The sequence below is a fragment of the Varanus komodoensis genome, unplaced genomic scaffold (assembly GCF_004798865.1).
Source record: "Varanus komodoensis strain SLA01 unplaced genomic scaffold, ASM479886v1 scaffold3, whole genome shotgun sequence".
In the NCBI taxonomy this organism is placed as follows: Eukaryota; Metazoa; Chordata; class Lepidosauria; order Squamata; family Varanidae; genus Varanus; species Varanus komodoensis.
Genome location: NW_025335761.1, coordinates 38,414,577 through 38,434,911, shown reverse-complemented (window position 1 = coordinate 38,434,911; position 20,335 = coordinate 38,414,577). Strand labels below are relative to the sequence as shown.

Here is a 20,335-nt window from a genome sequence, read left to right as displayed (position 1 = left end):
CTGAAATGTAGGTCATAATATCTTCCCCACCCAAAAAAACAAGCAAACCAAAAATGGTTTTATCAATGGACTCTTGAAGTTTCTGATCTCCAATAGTTAATGTGTGGACTGGAACAGACTATGAGGATATCGCTTATGGGGCTAATTTTGAGCTTCAGAGGTCTCCTAGAGCACATAGGTGAGATCAATGAATCACAGCTTAAATGATAAATTGTACGTGAGCTGTGAAAAATGGAAGCATGAAGCATTCATTCTTTTCCAAGTGAAAGAAAACTGTAATCCTCACTGTCCATTGTAATCTAAGGACAAGTTTATATTAAAAGGTGTAATGGGAGATTTTGCTACAACGTAAGAGACCTCTGTATTTCTTCAATGATTACTTATTTAATTGATGTACCTCATATCAGTTCAATGTACAGTCAGAGAAAAGTCACACTTCTTTGTTAAGGGAAGCTTGTCTTTCCATTTCAGCGATGGGCATTTGTCTATAAGAACTAAAGAGGAACTGCGGGAATTTAAGAACAGAAGAACACAGGAAAACCTTGCTGGACGATCCATCCAGTACAGCACTCCATTCACATTGTGATCAACCAGCTGCCTACATGATCCCTCAAGCAAGATGGGTACAAGAGCCCCACCTGTCCAAGTTCCTCAGCAGCTGATGTGTTCAGATATAACCAGCTCTGATAATGGAGGTAACACGTAGCCATCAAGACTAGGGGACATTTGATAGGCTTTCCCATGGATTTGTCAAATCCCTTTTTAAAGCCATCTAAATTGGTAGCCATTACTACTTCCTGTTGTAGTGACTTGCATAGTTTTACTATCCAATGTGGGAAGAAGTACCTTCTTTTCTCTGTCCTGAATCTCTCACCATCAGCTTCATAGGATGACCCCAGGGTCTAGTATTGCTTACTTGTGGTGAGATCTCTCCTCCAAAATTATTGTGCATTTTAATGTACACTTGAAAGGAACTAGTAGTGAAAAGGGCACAGGCAAACTTCCCCTTCCAGTACCTGGTATAAGTTTCCACAATGGTGTGAAACCATTTGTGGAAGCCTTTTCTTTCAGAGTTTCTTTCCCCTGCAGCAGGCAAGGAACAGGAGGGGAAATGTCCTGTAGATTCCTCCAATATACTAAAAAGCATCTATACCCATCACTTGAGAAAGAAATCTGATACAGCAGTGCCCCTCTGCTCTGTGGAAGGTATATGCTCACCTTTGTAGGGCACTATTTTCAGAAAATGCTGACATCATACAACTACAAGGGATGGCTTCTGCCACCTACTCCACCACTTTAACTTATACATTTACCTGGGAGTAAGACCCACTGAGCACAGCAGGACTTGCTTCCAAGTAGACAGACATAAGATTGAGCTCTTATACTCCACAAATGAAAGCAGTCATTTTTTAAAAAAGTATATCACTGTCTATAAAAATTTTGAAAGGGCATTATCTCTCAAATGAAGCAATTGTGATTTGCCCACCACCACCTCCAAACTAGCCCCATTCGTAGTAATCAAACATTCGGAGGTTTTGGAAAATGAGTGGAAGCTTAACTTACACATCCTCCATAGTATGGCCTGACTGTTGCTCTAGCACTCAAGTCCTTTGTGTAAAAACAAAATACCTTTGCCTCTGAGCATAACCCAGAGACCCTCTACTGAGCGGAAGAAGAATTCTGAAATCTGAATTGCAATACTGGCTGTTTCCAACCTCAATATGTCTGCTTGACCATTTTATAAGATCCCATCAAGCATAATTTTGCTTGGTCTCAAATTAGCTGGGACGAGGAATGATGTAAAGCAAGGTATTCTCAGGATCTGAATCAACACTTCAAGAATGGATCTATTACTATACACTGGTGCTTTGGAAAAAGACTTTGTTGGGATTGATCTCTCAGAAGGGAAAACATGACTTTGTGGTTTCATTTTACACTTGATGAGTGGTATCAAGTGGCCCAGTTTCTCTGAAAGCAAAGTATCTTTGGACAGGCTGTATTTGCTGGAGTACAGTTTGAGGATGATGCACATGGGGATGATGGGAAATAGCTAAGAAATGACTGATAAAATAAAAGTGCCATAAATGCACATGTGTACACAGACACAAAGAGAGAGAGAGAGAGTTACTCAATGTAGAAATGCCAGAGCTTGGTGCAGTTTCCCATCAAGATATCTGAGGAACCTAAGAATTTGTGAGTTAAGTTCAGCTGCTGCCTTCAGTGCTACAATTACCAGGAGATGGCCAGCCCTTAAAACCAGGGTTCAGGGTCTCAGGTGTTCTGTAAGATGGATTGCCGCAGACCAATATCGTGGGGCCCTATATTTTATTGCTTATTTTGAAGAGAAGAATGGTCATCTCCTTTAACGTTATCCTCAATTTTCTCTTTGCTTTCAAATGTTTCTGTTATTTTTGCCAACAACAAAATTGATCTTATTCCTTCTGGAGCTTAGTAACAACAAAATAGTTGCAGAATCAATGTCAGGTACTCATTTTTCTCCAGAGCTGCAACCAAAGGTCATGGGGCCCTGACTTTAAGGGTTCCCAGATAGAAACTAGGAATCTCTTGCTTATTTTTTCAGCTTTTTCCTGTGCTGTTAAACTATTTCAAACAGATATTCAAATAAAGTGGTTCCTCCTGCTGTTCATAGACAAAATGGACCTGACAGAGAGCAGAGTGACTAAACCTGGACAGCAAAATGTGCATGTGATTGCTTAGCACAATTAAGAAATTGTATCTAGATGTTTAACTCCTAAGTTACTGGCTGGCCTCAACAAACCAAATTTCTTTCTTGGCTTCAATTGTGTAGAATCCCATCCCCAGAGAAATATGTCAGACCCCTAAACTGTATTTATTTCAACACCAAGCCATGAACTGGGAATAAGTGATAAATATGATCCATTTTTTAAACTGATTTACCTAATTTGCACCTCCAACACATAGACCTGAATGCAATTTGTGGCTGGAAATCCATACATTTATGAGCTTACAATTTGGCCCATGAAACAAAATGTCTCAGACATTTGAAAACTTTACAAAGAAAATTGTGCACATTTCTAAACTGAATGCAAGCATATCTTTGTCGATGGATGCCTGCAGAGAAAAATGTGCACAAAATGCATGTTAAATTCTGTGCCAAGAAAAAGAGGCACCAGGATAGAAGATAGACACTGACAGGCAGAGCTTGATAGATTTGCCCAACAGAACCAATGGTAATGGAACGAATGGCCCCAGGGAGGTTGTGGGCTCTCCCACACTAGAGGCAACTGGGCAGCCATCTGAGAGGAATGGTTTAACTGGGTGTCCTGCACTGAGCAGGGAGTTGTACCTAGTCCCTTCCAACTCTACTTTTCCATGATGCTATGTGGATTTCCAGGAGGCTTTTGGCTATTTTAACTCTCTCTGAATTGTGGTTTCTGATCATGCCACTGTTTCATAGAGTTTTATTTATTTATTTGTTTGTTTGTTTATTAAAACATTTCTATGCCGCCCCATTCGCCGAAGCCTCGGGGCGGCTCACAACATAAATTAAAATACAAAAGATAACAATATAAAATATTATTATATTATTATTACATTGTACTTATATCTCACTTTATTCATCTTGTGGGAACTCAAGGCTGCTCACATAGCACCATTTTATCCTTACAACAACCCTGTGAGGTAGGATAGGCTGAGTGACTGGCTCAAAGTCACCGAAGGCACTTCATGGCTGGGTAGGGACTAGAACCTGGATGAGGGACTAGAATTTCTCACGTCACTAGTCCAGCACTCTCATCACCACACCACACTGGTGCTCATTATTATTGTTTTATTGTGTCCTATGGGGCTTCCTTTTGAAAATAAAGAAGGGGTTGTTATAATTTTTGCCGACCTTGTACATTGTCATGTTACTTTTGTATATCATCTGTCACTATTTCTATGCTTTGTTTTTTGTTTGTTTCTTTTAAATCAGATTTTAGTTCTTTGACACACCCTTGGACCCATCTAGATAGAGAGGACAGGTTCTGTGTTCTTAAAATAAACACATCTCTACATGAAATCTGTTTGCCTTTTCCTCCTATTTTCAAATAAAATTATTTTCAAAGGATTCCATGGTTTTGATATTGAGCAATGTTCTTTACTACAACTGCTCCAGCCAACACTGTGTACCTTTTTTAAGCAAGTTGTTTTCTTATGGAAGGTCCCAGGCTTATATATAATGAATGCCTAGAACATATGATTTGATGCAGCCTTTTTCCCTTAAATGCCTCTCAGATGATTATGTCATCCCACAGCTGAATACCTGAGGGCTGTGTGATAACCACCAGCTAAGGCTTGGATTTCTCACAGCTGGATGTGGCAAAGCCCTTGGCTTTGCTAAAATACCTTTTCAGAAATATATGAGCTGCCTGCAAAGCACTGATCAAACCTTTAACAGGATAACAGAGTAGCTGCCAAAACCTTCTGTGTCAACCGTGGCAGAAGAGCAGAGAAGCAACGACTTCAGATCCAGAAGAGCATCCACTATCTCCGCTATTCCATAATACCAATTTTCATCTAAAGCTTCCAACCTGGACTAGCCTGCATATAACTTGTGCTTTCTTCCATGTTCTTTCTTCCACAATATTATCCGTCACCTGACAATGCATACATGAGATAACCGGTAGGAGAGTTGTGGACCTCTAGATGTTGTAGGACTTCAACTCCCCGCCATTGGCTATGCTGGCTAAGGAGGATGGGAGTGACAGCGCAAGAACATCAGGAGGGCAAGTTGCCCAACCCTGCGTTAAATGGCTACTTGTTTCTTGCCTACACCAGCTAATGGCTGTTCCGCTATAATATAAAAGGCTTCATCTTCTTGCTGGTTTGAAAGAGCCAACGTTGTTCTACCAAATGGGCCTCAGACACAAGGAGTGACCTTATGCTGCATTGTCATCTAGACTGCATCAGCCTCCACTGACTCCCAGAGGCTCCCCAGGGTCTGAGAAAAAGGTTCTAGTTCTGGATGCCTGAGATCTTTGATCTGAAGTTGCCACAGACTGAATCAGGGTCCTTATGCATGCGAAGTATGTGTTCCACTGCCACACTTAAGAGACTGCTGCATGAAGCTGTATTTGTCCTTTTAAATGCAGTTACTGTTAATTAAGAAGGCAATTGTATAATCAGTAGCATGCCAGAAATCCTCCTGGTGCCAGAGAGCTAAATGATCATTCTTTCTTAAAATTATATTTATTTTAGAATATGGAAAGCCCATTCTGAGCAGTCACAAGTGCCTGCATCAGGCATCTTCCACTAAACTGCAGCTGCCTCTTTGGTTTGTAACACTGCAGACCAGTTGCATCCAGAGGAACTGGGCATCTAAAGATGTGAATGGGTGTTCAAAGGTCATAAAGAAATGATGGTATATTCAGGATTAAAGTCCTGAAGTATTGTGATCTTTGCTAAACCAGTTGCAACACTGTGGTCCATGAGGGCAAAAAGAGAACTGTCTCTCAGTGTGTGCAAGTAGCACAACCAGTATATTTCAGTGCTCTGGATTTGAATGTTCTGGGTTCACACAATAACAGCCTTTTCTATTCTTTTCATGACAGTATGCTACAGCAAAAGCAACAAGAAGACTTGCTGACTCTCTAAAGAAGAACAAATACTTTGTAGCATAAGCTTTCATAGGCTCAAGTCCACTTCATAAGGTGCATGAAGGTTACAACAAGTTACACATGCATATAAAAACCTGTTGGGAGGAGGTTCTTTCCCACAGTGAGGTGAGCTGGAAATGCAGGTACAGTCAGTGATATTTACCTTATCGACAGCAGCCATTCACAAAGAATTGCTGGGCAATAAAATGAATATCCTTGCAATGTTGAGCTGATTAACACAGGTAGCAAAAGGGAAAAAACACTTTGGTCTTGATAATGCAACTGCCCTTAAAGTAGGTATTCTTGAACAAAGCAACTTCACAGACAGACATGAAACAGCAGTGCTACAATTCATCAAAAAGTTCAACCCTGCCTCCATCACTTGAACAAGGATTCTAGTTCTGGTTGATATTTTTTTAAGTACTATGTGTGTTGGTTGTGAGTCCCTTGGCCTGCAAGGCAATCAAACTAGTCGGTCCAAGAGAAGATCAATCTGACTGCTCTTTAGAAGGCCAGATACTGAAGATGAAACTCAAATACTTTGGCCACCGAATGAGAAGGAAGGACTCACTGGAGAAGACCCTAATGCTGGGAACAATAGATGGCAAATGAAGAAGGAAATGGCAGAGAATGAGGTGGCTGGATGGAGTCACTGAAGCAGTTGGCGTGAGCTTAAGTGGACTCTGGGGGATGGTGGAGGACAGGAAGGCCTGGAGGAATGTTGTCCATGGGGTCGCGATGGGTCAGATGCGACTTTGCGGCTAACAACAACAAATGTGTGTTGGTTCATCTTTTTTGTGTTATTGCCCAACATCCATTTTATTAATAACCATTGTTATCAAGGTAATTATCACTCTCTGTACTTTATGCATGTAGCTTCCCACTGAACTCACTGTTTACACTGCCACCACCAGCAGCAATCACTGTGTATATGTGAAGTGGATTCCAGCCCACTGATGCTTATGCCATGATAGATTAGATAGTCTTTACAGTGCTTTAAGGATGTGTGGTTTCTCTTGTTGTTCGCCTATGGGATTATCAGAAGGCAGCTTCATTCCAGTACAGAGGAGTGTAATCTCTCAGAAAGAGATGCTGGAGCCATTAAAAGGTTGAGAGGAATTTTCCATGTGAAGAAGAAAAAAGCCTCTACTAATTCCAAGCTTCTAAATACAAATGATGAGTTTTTTCTTAATGGGATTTCTCAAGGGCTGCAGTGTTCTATTGATCTTGCCTGCTACTGAGAGATCTCTCACGTGTCTTCTTCTCAAGTTCATGTCCTCTCAAGGGATAAGTGCCTTTGCAAAGCTCTCATCAATCAGAGCTTTCTTTACCATTTTATTTTCTACTCCAAATCAAAACACAGCACAAAAAGAAGATTGTCTCAAAGCAGAATATTATTTATTCCAAAGCTATATAAAATGTGGAAGATGGGTGGGAAGCACAATTCAGCAGCCATGGGGCTTTCATCCTCCACAGAAGACCAATGGAAGGTACTCCAGAACATAGAATAACTCATAAAGTAATGATTATGCAGAGAAAACCATATAATATGACACCCCATAGAATATGAGGGAAACTGGGAGAAGTGTGACAATTCATACAAATTTCACAGGTTTGGACAACTGGTCACAGTTACCTCCCTGATGTTACCTATGGGCAATGACATGAACTCTTGGCTAAAGATCTTGGCAGGTTTTACTAAATCATAATCTCTTGGCACATAAGTTCTTTTGATATGTTAGAGGAAATGGCATTCTCTGGAAAGTAATGTTTTAGTCTCCTTCATTTTGTCTCCTGTCATCAGTCTCTTAGGCTAATTTACAATGTAGAAACATTTCCAAGGGCTTCCGAGTAATAGTCAAATGTTCAAATTGTTCTCAAAATATGTGATGAAAGGGAGAAACTGGTCTCAAAGAGAGATGGTGTATTTGGTAGAAGATGACCAAAGCCCTGATGTTCTGAAACAGCATTGGACTATAACGACCGATATTACAGCCCAGTAGTTAATAAGAGCTGACATGCTGGGAAATGAAGCACATTAACTGATGAGTATGCATGCCGCCTGCTTTCTGAATCTATATCAGTCTTATGTATTCAGATAACTTGTGCACTGGCCTTTCCTAAAATATTATGCTGTTATAGAGAAAGATTTACTTGTCCCTTCAGAGATGGAAATCTTCCAAGGGACATGAATGCTCTACAAAACCTGATGGATTGAATTCAGATGATGGAGACCTGGTTCTTGGATACAGAAGAACTTGAAATCCAAGGTGTTCAACTGTTCTTGACCACTACACATTTTAGGCAAATCTCCCCACTTTTCACAAAGTGTCTTTTAAAATGTAGCCTTTGGCAACTTTCCATCAGTAGCCTCTCATGCAGAGCTCCATCTGCTGCTGAAATATATGTTTTATCTTATGGCATGATACTTTCTCATTTATTTATGTGAGGCTTTTTGGCTGAAGGCACCCTAGAGCTGAGCACGTCTGCTGAAATTCAATTTGAGAAAAGTAAATAGTAAAGATGATTAGCATCATCAGCAACTCCATAAGAAAAATGACACAGCAGTCAACCATCACGCGTACTATAGCTGATATCCCTACACTGACGGAGACATAACGTAGCAAACAAAAATGCTACATGGCATCACAGGGCCTCTGACAATCAGCTCTCACCTTTTCACATGTTGCACATCCAAGATGATTACAAACATGGTAGATGGCTGGTGGATGGCAGTGGGGGAATGTCACAACAGGAGTGAACCAGCCAGATGCTCTATGAAGGAAATGTGCAATGATGCAAAGGACAGGAAGGAGTAAGGGAGAACTGTGTGAGAAGGAACTGCACTGTAGGTAGGCTATACCTTCACATCCTCGTTCAATCTGCCCACTGCGGTGTAGAGCATCATTAATTAGATCTGGCAGGCGCCCGTTCAAGTCCACTGATGCTAGGCAGCCCTGAAAGCCATCACGGGATGCCACCAACTTTGGCAGGTTGCTGTACATTCCTTGAGCCAGGCCAGCAATATAAAGATCACCTGGAGGGAAACAGGCAACAGGGTAAGGAAAATACAAAGCAAGTCAAATAGCTGTGCCTTTCAGATATATAGTGTGTTTTGCATTATACTTTGCAAGATTTATCTCTTTAAGAAGGCAGATTATACTAACAGTAAAAAGATGCTAAGAGTAAAGAACACTATGCAGTATAAACAACAGTCAATTATAGAAACAGAGAGCTATTTTACTTAAAGTAGATATCAAAGAAAGAAAATGCAAAATGAGAATCAAGACAACACCTTGGAGCACATGTCTGCATTTATGTACAGCAAATACAAGCTTTTCTCCTTTATCTATAGAGACAAACTTCTCCACATATTCAATAATTGCAGTAGCTTGTTTTGTGCAGTATGAGAACCATGTGCCGCAATGCTCTCCAACAAACAACTCTTCAGAGTTTATGGGGTGTTCACAGCTGTGAGTGGGGGCAGGGGAAGGAATGCAGCTGAGAATTCCCAGATCCATGGCTGGGAATCCAAAAAATCCCCAGGACCCTCTAGCTATCCTCTAGGTTCCATAGGCTTCTAAGCCTGAAATGTGTGTTTAATGCAAATTTTACATATTTCAGTGCAAATTTTGCTTTCAAAATAGGGAAATGTCAATGCGGAAATGGGGCAGAATGGCCTTTTGGGTGAAAGTGGCATACACTGGAAATTGACTGACTGACACATTCTTAGATTCTTTGCATGTGTGTGCACATGCACATGTTCTATTATCCCTGGGGGTGGGGGTGGTACAGTCAGTCACAGAATCCATAACTTCTGCTCTGCAGTAGTATAATCCTGGACCAATGTTCACCGTGTTACAGGCACGACTGGGTAAGAAAAGAACTGGGTTTGGAATTTAAAGTGAACTTACAAAATGCATACTTTCTGATGCATAAATGGGATAGAACAAGTTAATGCAGGGAAAATGAGAAACTGAGTAGAACTGAATTTTATAGATTTATCTACCCCAAATGTCAAGTTGATTGTTTGGTCATGACCAGTTTCTTTATTCATTTTGGGAAGTTCTTTATATGAAGTGACCATTGCACACATACATTCAGAAATTTATTTTTTGTATTATCCAATATAAACAAAAATAATACTTTTAATTGGACAATTACAGATATATAAATTGTGGCTTATAAATCTTTTAAATAAAATAAATACAAATGTATGAAAATCCTTAGCGCAGTAGTGTCTACGCCATCTGGCATCAAGGTCTCAGGAGAGGAGGTCTTTCCCAGAGCTGCTACCTATGACATTCTATAACTTCTTATGACAAAGACTGAACCTGGAGAGGACATGAGGTGAGAAGCTTCCACAGGTGGATCAACCCTAAATTGATCACTGATATTCAGTTACTTACCCTTAAGGTCAAGGTTTTTGGCCCCATTGATAACCTGAGTTACAATCCTGGTATCCACTTTTAGGCTATGGGTGTTGCTGTTATCTCGAGTGATGACTACATTATGCCACTGGTTGTCATTCAATGGTCTGTCACTATTGCCCTTGATGACATTAGGTCCATTTCCAAGATCAAACACATAATGTATATACCTGCTCAAAAGAAAGCTTAGCATGAAAATGGGTAACTGGCCAAGACAGAGAAAATACCAAATAATGGAAACATTTCATTCTAAAGTCTAATAAAATGGAATAGCAAGTTGTTCTAATGAGCTGTTTATGGACACAGAACATAATAAGCAGGCTGGTTAGGAGCAGAACATGTGACGTTATTGGGCTGTATGCAGTGCTGATCTACCTAGAGTCAAGCCACTAAAATGAATGAGGCTTAGGTTAAAGTTATATTGAATACAACTCATTGTTTCTATGGTACTCAAGATACTTTCTCAAGAAAACTGGAAATATAAAGCTAGAGTAGCAAATCAATGTTTGGACGCATGGACTGACCAACCTTATAAACTCCGAGAGTGAATGTAAAATCGCACTCACCCTTTTACCAGCTCTACTGCAATGAAATCATTTCCATCCCCACTGTTGAAAAGGATGAAGCCATCAGCAGAGGTTGTTTTGAACTGGAAGAAGAGGTGCATGGAAGTGTAAGCCTGCAAGGTTGCTAAGCTCAGGTAGCTACTTTTGGTCTTGAAGGTGACAGGATCAGCAATAATGTTACGAAGACCAAACCGGGCTTTCAGTTCACAGTAGTCAATGTCACCATTCTTGCATAAGTCAATGTAGAGAAGACCATTGAACATGAGACTCTGGAGGTGGCCAATGAAGCTGGAGGGAATGACAGAGATGTAACGCTTCTCTGTCATTATCCCAGTCTCAATGTTGTGGAACTCCAAGCGGGTGTGGTCACCAACCATTGTGCCTGTGGATCAGAAGACAATGAAGCTGATTAAAGTTCTGCACCTAATAGGAGCAACAATAATTTTACCCCCAAGGCAATGCCATCTTTTTGCTTTTTGTTACTAGAACAGATACTTTCAGTGAATTCCTTTAAATAGACTCATCAAAGGCACTACAAAGCAATGGAGGAAAGAAGCCACACCAGATTTGCCCTCTAGTCCAGAAGAGGTAAATAAAGCATTGCAGAATTTTGGCCACATTCCCCTCCCTTATGTGGAGGAAAAGTGTTGGAATTTAAGCATGGCTGTTAGTTTTGCCAGTGATCAGTCTTTCCTTTACTCTTGTGAAAAGAGTTTTGGAAAATGAATGGAAGTCCCAAGTTTCAGGAAACTGGAGGCGAAACCTCTTCCTTACAGTGCAAACTGGATGGGAAAGGTACCAGTTGTAGTTCAGTGCAAGCCAAGTGGAAGAGGCATGACTCAAGAAAGCTTCAAAGATCCAGTAATCTCATCAGCATTCCATTTATTATCTGGCATCACTCACAGTAACGACCAGAATGAGAGTGTCACTATTTTGAATAAACATACAAAATCAAAGTTATAAATTAACATGGCCATAGGATGAATGTCCCATTGCACAAAGCAAAAGTACATCAGCATTTACATCAGTTCCAATGAATCATCAATACCATCTCTACATCCTTTACAAAATGCATGCACTTAAGAAGCATTGGTAAATCTTAGTGTAGGTTTTGCTGTCATAATCTACGACTCACTAAACTGATGCATCACGGTATATGCTATGTGTTGCTATCAGGATTTAACAATAGCATCCCTTACATTTTAAGAACATTAAATAAGAAATAAGCCTAAGATCATGCATGGAAAAACTAAGATGACAATATGGTCAAAGAATTCTATAGACCAGGATGCCGAACCGCAGGCACATGGGTCATATCTGGAATGCAATTTTGTCCTCCATGGTGCTCTCATGGCCATGCTGCCTTCCCCGGCCCCATCTCCTTTCTTCCAAATACTGATGTTTAGTGGTTTTCTTGCTTTTGCACAAGCTACTTTCAACAAAGCTGGGATGACTCTCCTAAGGCTTATTCTTGGGTCATAAGTGTCAAACAAAGTACACTGGTATTGTTTGTGCTGACCCTTCTTGCCTTTGTCCCAGCCCATCTCTGGAATGTGACCCCTGAGAGAATCGTGAAATTAAAGTTGGCTCCTGGGCTGAAGAAGGCTTGATACCCCTGCATTAGACCATAGATACTTTGTCATACAGATTGAAAATGTGTTGTAATTAGACATTCTTACCAAACCTGGCACCCTCCAGATGTTTGTACTATAAGCCCCAGCATTTCTGAATGCTATTGGTTCCTGCATTCCCAGCTGAATGCTATAGGTCCCAGGATTTCCAGCATTCCTGTCACCCTCCTGATGTTTGAAATACAGGTCCCAGCATTCCTGATCATTGACCATGCTGGCTGAGGCCAATGGGTTCTGCAGTTCAAAACATCTGGAGGGAACCAGTTGTGAAAGGTCATAACAGGATATACTGCTCAAAACCTTAAACCTGAGATACCTGTCTCTTTTAGTTTGTCCCTACAACCTGACAGACAGATTCAGGCCAGTACAATTATTTTTTTCAGTAATGTAAAGATAAAAAGAAACTCTGGGGTACCGGATCCTGTGGATGTCTTAGTGGTACTGAGAATGACCCTATCTTTCCCCCAGGCTTCCATGGCTCATCCTCCCCTCTCACCTGATGGAGGAAGTGAACACCACAACTGGATTCTAAGATATTAACACATCTGAGATGCAAGACTTTGGGAAAGCAGTGGAATACACACCCTTCTTAAGATGGGAGGAAAAAAGCTATCATCATCATCATCATCATCATCATCATCTTACTAGAAGGTGGATTGAGCTAATGAGTTCCAAGTTCAAATCTCCACTCACAGGATGCCCTTGGCCTAATGAAGTAAAATGAATGAATGAAGTACCCAGTAAAATGGGTATGAAGTAAAATGAAGTACCCAGTCTGTGCAACTTGGAAGAAGGGTGGGATATGAATGAATGAGACTGAGTGTTCAGTGGCACCAGTTTAATCTTACAACTGAAGCCCCATTGGTGAGGATGTTCAAGGATAGGCTGGACATGCACATAGTAGGCATGTCATGAGTGAAGCTGGCTGGAGCTGGGGTCAGACTAGATGGCCTGGGAGACCCCTTCGAACTCACTCTGTTTCTAAGCACTAGCAAATTTATCACCTTACCCAAATTGGGTCTTCCACATGCAACTATTCAGACACACTTCAGTATCAGATTGCCCTGTTTCCCTGCCCGAAGATTGCCAATTAAATTGTCAAGGGTGAGGGGATCAGGAGAGAAAGGAGAGGGGGAACAAAAATGTGGACACAATCATAAAAATGATAATGTGCTCGTGAGCCATCCTGCTGCTTTGCACAAGGAGAAATGGCTTCACCCTAATGTCTGATGTTATTTTGGTTATCATTCAGTTCTGCTCAGCGACGTGGCAGGGGGTAAGGAGGAAGAAGGCAATGGATAAAACAGCCTCGTTAACTTCAAACAACAAATTACCTCTTCACTTGGGCATGGCATGTCCCTGTGCAGGCCCTTAATTATTTCCTTCCAGAAAAAGACTCTAATTAAATCACTTCTACCATGTTCACACAAACATATATTTATAAAGCTATGCATTTCTCATGTGTACGTACACACACACACTCATTTGCATACGCATATGTGCACACAGGTCTGTTCATATATCAACTACTGCTTGTATAGCTGGTCTCCATCACAGGTCATAGGCATATTTATTTCTATTCCATATGCACTAATATATATTGTACGTCCTAACAAATAAGAGAAATTCACTATGGCTTAGGAATTCACATTTGGGTTTACGAAGTTAGAGCTGTCAACAATGGGCTATGAATTGGCTTCTCCCTCCACACCAGCGCATGCACACACATTTTCTTTTCTGCATGCTGAGGCTTCGCTGTCCTGTTAATGCAGTGTGTGCCATCAAGCGACTGTCTCTCCAAACTGCATTCCTCACAGATGGAGAGACTTACAAACAGACCTAACCAGGTGTTAAGGCAGGAATCCTAAACATGCACACCTGGTGCTAGTAAACAACCATAGGATTGTGCAGTCAGCTGCTGTAAATTCAGGGCTTGAATACAGGAACATGTATATTTTTGTTAGCAGTTCTTCCTCGCACCTTGCCTACCTCCCCCTAATTCATCTTCTTGGGAGATATGTTCTCTATAACATATTGAACAGCTCAAAAATTTGGTATTCCAAAAATTTGGTATCCTATGTCTATTCACAGAACAACACACGCATGCATGTGAGAGTTGGATTTCCATGTCCAACTCTCTCTGCATGACATTCTTTTAGTCCTTCCTCAAGGCCAATAGAATGCATGGCATCTTCATAAACTCAACTCCAGATTCTTGAAAGTTAACCTTCCAGATCTTTTCAGGATGACAGAAAATTCCTTATTTAGAGTATGATCCAGTTGTTGCAGCATCCCACACCCCTTTCCTAACTCAAGAAAGGTCACAGAGGATTATAAGATATTATTGAGAAGTCTGAATGGCAAAGGAATGAAGTGCTGCTATCAAAGGAAGTTGCCAGTGGCTGCATTGCTTCTCCTTCACCCTCCACATCAATGGATGATTACGAACATAAGCAGAAAAGCTTGGTAATCTCTCACACTCTCCTCTTCTCTTTGCTTTTCTTTGTGTTCTTGGAATTAATTGGAGACTTTGGCTTGATAGAGATGTTGATGACCTTGTTCTTCAGTGTCAAGTTGGCACATCCTATCACAGACTTTATGTATGATTTAGGTCCTTCATACCACCTTTCCTCTCAGTTTTGGAAATGACTCACACAATTCCAACTTTATGTTGTGCGTTATATTTTGAAAACAGCAGAGCAGGCATGGGCCACCACTGCCCCACCTGCTCCACTGGTGTGGCGATACGTGTGCATGTTTGGACTTGGGATGCTGTCCTATTTACCAGAATAACAGGGAAAAGCCTCAACATTAAGCATAGGAAACAACCTGAACTGAAACACTTTATGTATGTCAAAACTAGAAATTGGAGAAGATGCATCGACTCACCTTCAGCAACATCATCATCCACTGTCAGCTTGAGACTCTTTCCCCGACGCACCACCCGGACAGTGTGCCACTCATTGTCATTGAGTTTCTGCCCAGCATAAAGGGTCTCTGGTCCTTTACCTGGAGACAGTGATAAGTACAAGCACGTGTTTAATCCAGATCCATAGCATAGCAAAACTTGCCTGGCTGGACAAGTCACCAAAATCACCTTGGTGTGATGATGCAGAAGCTTATTTATAGGAAGTGAATGAAATAGTAACTGCTTGAATCACAAAAACATTGTCCAATTGAAACTGAATGGAGTTCATTCTTTGCTTCTCTCTAAAATATGCCTTTCTTTTCTCAGACTGGAAGACACATATAGCTTAAGGGAAAGACAAAATGTTTCATTGTACTTCATATCAACAAATTTCAGTGAAGTGCTAAAGGTTCTTTACACTGGCTAGGTGTGGAGGCAATTGAAATAACATTTCCATTACAGGTTGGGTTAACTGACTTTTCTACTGCTCCTCATGATCATACACACCAGACTGCTTTCAGAAAACATGTCTCCAACCAAGGGCAAGCTTAAACCAGCCCATAGAAATCCCAGCAGTATCTTTATACCTGAATACAGATATGATCACAATTTCATACGCCTCCCTTTCCTGTGTCAATCAGGACTTTTTAGGAGCTTTTCTTTCCATGGAACAAAATATCAAGAACAGCTCCTCTGGTAGACAATGCTCCAGAAGGCAAAGCCAGACATGCAACTCTTTGTGGCTCTCCATTCCCAATAAATGTCAATTGCTTAGAATTGAGAGCCATTGCAGAACAAAGGTCACTTGTAATAAAGTAAAAAAGCATAGTTCAAGGTGTGCATAAAACACTCCAAATCACATAGCTGTAAATGAAGTACACAATGCTCAAAGAGCATCAACAGAGGTTAAAGAGAAAGAGGAAGAGAGGAAGCAGAAGTAGCTACAAGTAATCTAGAGGAAAGTGTAGATTCAAACATAAAGCGGTAACACAACTTGGCAGTGAATTTCATTTCAATGGTGGCTCCAAGTAAAGTGTCATTCTTGTCCCAAAAGGCAGGTGGGATAACACTGCCAACCAAATGCCAAGAGCTAGTTCAAGATGGATAATTTTCTGACATTGTGTGTCTCAATTAGACTAGACAGCCAAAAGTGGAGGAGATAATAGGCTTGACAAGGGTATCTTCAGAATCTTCCATTTCAGTTGTGGCACTCCATTCCCAATCAATGAAAACAAACCATTTGGCATGAAAGCATCCTGGGATGAAAGGAATGATAGATTTATAGATTTATAAGTAAATTAAGTTATCTGGGAAGAGCTATCTTGTGGTCTCTAGATGTTGGCTGGGGGGCATAGAATATTTTGGATTCCCAGTTTCTACCTCCAAAACACTGGTCCATCTTGGAGTTTGGAATCTGCACTCCCTCAGCTCTTGCAGCAGGTGCAGGAACACCTATGCCAGCTGCCTCTCTGAGGTTGGGGAAGGTAAAGGGGATATTTTGGGGTGGGGATGGAGGGAGACTACATAAGTCAGGATACAAGCTGCAACCTCCTTCTCTCTTCTCCCAAAGCACCCAGTTGGACAGTTCAAAATGACCTTCTAGTTAAAATTTACAGCAAAAGGTGTAGGGAGGTGTAGAGATCATTCCATTATGTGTTGTGTGGTTTTCAAAACATTTATTATTGTTTTACTGATGTTAATGCATTTTGTAAAAAAGGCTGCATGGTTATGGTTATGAATGGATATCAACTTTCAGAGACAAATGAATAAAAATGTGCTCATATTCTGAAGTCAGTGGGAACGTGGGGAATACTTCAATTAGAATGAATAAGAGCAGAGTTTGGTTGCCTTCACTGTGAAAAAACATATCGGTCTCACAGCAAATTTTAAGTTCAGTTTCACACAGGGGATTCATGGTCACTTTCATGATGCCAAAGAAGTCCTCAAGCTTCTTCAATGGGGTCACTTGACAGGAGCCAGTGGTGGGCGCAGGCCACCAAGGTGGTGCTGGTATGGGGGGGCGTGGGCAGGTGTAGGGATGGGGCAAGGTGAGGTGGGGACAGGGGAGTGCACGGGCTGAGGTGCCGCAAGATCATTTTCTCCGAGCAAGTCCAAAAAAACCTCCTTGCAAGCAAGGCACATGCCCAGCGAGTGCAAAACCTGTGAGGTGGGCCAGTTAAATGGGCAAGGCAGGCTGGATACAGGCTGGTAACCTGTGGGGCAGGCCAGTTAAATGGGCATGGCAGGCTACCATGTTTCCTACCAACTGGTACTGAAAAGTATGCTTCTTCAACTGCTGGCAGTCATCATGATGAATAGCCATAGATGGCCATATTCTCCACATATTTCACAATGGTGCATAGCTGGCCAAAATGAAGATGTGGAATATTTGCAGTATGGCAGATTTATTTATTTATTTGTTTGTTTGTTTATTTAAAACATTTCTATGCCGCCCCATCGCAACAAAGCCTCAGGGTGGCTCACAACATTACAATAGCTGTGGAGCATTTATTTATTTATTTAAAAAATTTCTATGCTGCCCCATTCGCCGAAGCCTCGGGGTGGCTTACAAAACAACAGTTAAAATATAAAACACTAAAAATATAAAACACATTAACATTATAAAATAAGTCGCCCTGGCCGAAGAATTAAGCAAATAATATTAGCAATTAAAATGACGTTTCAATAAAAAGGTCTTCGCCTGGCGCCGAAAAACAAATAACGACGGCGCCAGGAGGACCTCTCAGGGGAGCGCATTCCATAGTTTGGGTGCCACCGCAGAGAAAGCCCTCCTCTGGGTACTCACCCTCTTAATTTCCTTCACGGAGGGTTCCCGGAGAAGGGCCTCTCCCGCAGATCTCAGGCGGGGGGGGGGGCGTATATGGACGTAAGCGCTCCTTCAGGTAGCCAGGACCCAAGCCGTTTAGGGCTTTATAGGTCATCACCAACACCTTGAATTTAGAGTATATATTTGGAGTATATATCCATTTACAGAGAGAAGGTGTCTTTTGCAAATGGAGTTTTTAAAGATTCTGCTGTGTTCGGCCAGCTCTGCCTTTCAGATGAGACACAAAACTGTGTGCCGAGTGGGTAGTCCGACTTTGATGCACAGCAGCAGGATAGCATTCAAGAAAATAAATAAATAGCTTATCAATGAGCACTCGCAAAGTTGTGGCAACCACACAACCCCTGAATCTTTCTTTCATGGCCTCAGTTATCCAACTACTAGCTGTTAGATGAAGGATTGGAGTTTTGCACTCCAAGATACTGAGGCGGCAGTAGGGATAAATACGTTATTAGCATTGCCACATTTTCTCAAGTGTAACTGTATTCAAAACAAAAGAAGTACAGGGTTTTTTTTTTTAAATCACCCCGGGATGCAAAAGAAGAGAGAGGGATTATTCCATCTTCAAAGGTTTTTCAGCTATTTGTAGAATATGCTTTCAAGGAGATGATTTTAAATCATTTTAGATTTATTCATCACTTCTTTCTTCTTTATCATCAGCCTTTGTTGTTCTGTTTTGCTCTATTGGCTGTTGTTTTTGCAACTTGGAGACATCTGCGGCAAGAAAAGAGTTGTTTTTCATCTGTGATCACCTGCTGTAAGTTCCTGCTCAACATCACCTTTCTCGGTGTTACATCACAAACGTTGCCATGGCAACAAAGTGTAATGGAATAGGCAGCAGCTCCTGCAAGTGCAGGTGGACGGTCCAAAAATAATTTTTAAAGACCACATCATTAAGCTGCTTCCCCAAGACATCTATAGGTAGGGGCTTGGCATTAAGGAATGAAGAGAGGGGAGGGAAAGGAGGGAAAAGGGAAGAAAGCAACAGCAGGCTCCCTAGAAGCTGAACTGCCAAAGACACTTTCTATTTTAAAATGTTTTTGATCAGATGGCAGCTGGTTCTTAAACACTTTCTGTTGTTGTTATTCATTATTTCATTTTTCTGAGTATAAATAAGAAGTAGGAAGATGAGCTTATAGCAGAATACAGAAGGAAAGGAATTATGCCTTAGCCAGAGATTAACCAGTCAGGTGCTAGAACACTGATATTGTTGCTGTCGTGGGAAAAGCGGATGTCTCTACGATGGCAATATTACGTTCTTTCTTGATGTGGTCTCTTAGATTGGTTGGGCATGATTCCCGTGTCCAACCAGACAGAAGCAAGCAGTAGACTGCCCTCAGCAAAGGTAGTGTTGAACAAAGTCTGAGGCCAGAGTGTCTCTGAGCTCCCCTGAAAGCAAGAACAAATATACATTGGGAGAAGACCACTGACCCTGCAGAGAGCAACTCGAAGGAACAGATAAAAATCAGGCTAAAGAGAAGTATAAGCTGCACAATATGTTGATCCCAAGGGGCCATGTTGGTTTTCAAGAAACAATAGCATGGTTACACATTTATATGCTCTGGTGATCCATCTGCTTATGTGCCAAGTAATGTTAAGGAGAGTACCCTCAAATGATAAGGCAAAGAGCCTGCAAAGACAGCTGTGGAGTCTTGGTGACAGCTATAGGGGAAAAAAGAGGTGTGCCATTGCTGGAAAGTTTCTTCAATGAGTAGAACAAGGAAGGAATTGACAAGCCGGAAACTGTCCGGAGGAGGGTGACAAAGGTGGCAAGGGGCCTGGAGATCCTAGTCTCATGAAGAAAGGTTGAAGGAGCTGGGAATGCTTAAGCTGGAGAGATGATTATGAGGCAATGTGATGCACATCTTCCAATGCCTGAATGGCTATCACATACACCACGGACAAAATCTCTTTTGTGTTGCTCTGAAGCAGGGGCAGGCAAATTGTAGACCCCAGATGCTTCAGCCTACAATCCCCATCAGCCCTTGCCAGTACAGCCAACAGTGAAGGGTTGTGGGAGTTGTAGGTCAGAGCAGCTGGAAATCCTAGAATAATGACAGGAAAGATATTTTCGCTAGCCGTTAGGAATAACTTTCAGATTGCATGAGCTTTTTCACAAAGGAGCAGCCTGCCTCAGAAGGCGGTGATTCAGTGTCATTCTGTTACTTGATGACATCTTTCATAGCCACTCACATAAAGATATAAAACAGCTGTGATCTAAACCAAAGTACCCTAAATGCTTTTTTTTTTTTTTTAAGTGATGCTGACGGTCATGGATCACAGTTAGCAAGCCCTTGTTTGCTAGGCAGACAGTAAGGCACATGTCCCTGAGCAGTC

General features: G+C 41.4%; 1 protein-coding gene across 17 annotated transcripts in view; it reads right to left on the bottom strand.

Moving 5' to 3' along the window:
• The window catches only part of NRXN3 (neurexin 3), a 1,430,678-nt gene that overhangs the window by 770,887 nt on the left and 639,456 nt on the right, over positions 1–20,335 (bottom strand). For all 17 annotated transcript variants that reach the window (XM_044437223.1, XM_044437237.1, XM_044437228.1 and 14 more), the window contains 4 exons: positions 15,135–15,254; positions 10,615–10,996; positions 10,028–10,218; positions 8,482–8,655 (listed from right to left, as the gene is read on the bottom strand). In XM_044437223.1, the coding sequence (XP_044293158.1) occupies positions 8,482–8,655; positions 10,028–10,218; positions 10,615–10,996; positions 15,135–15,254 (867 nt within the window). The remainder of the gene's footprint in view (positions 1–8,481; positions 8,656–10,027; positions 10,219–10,614; positions 10,997–15,134; positions 15,255–20,335) is intronic.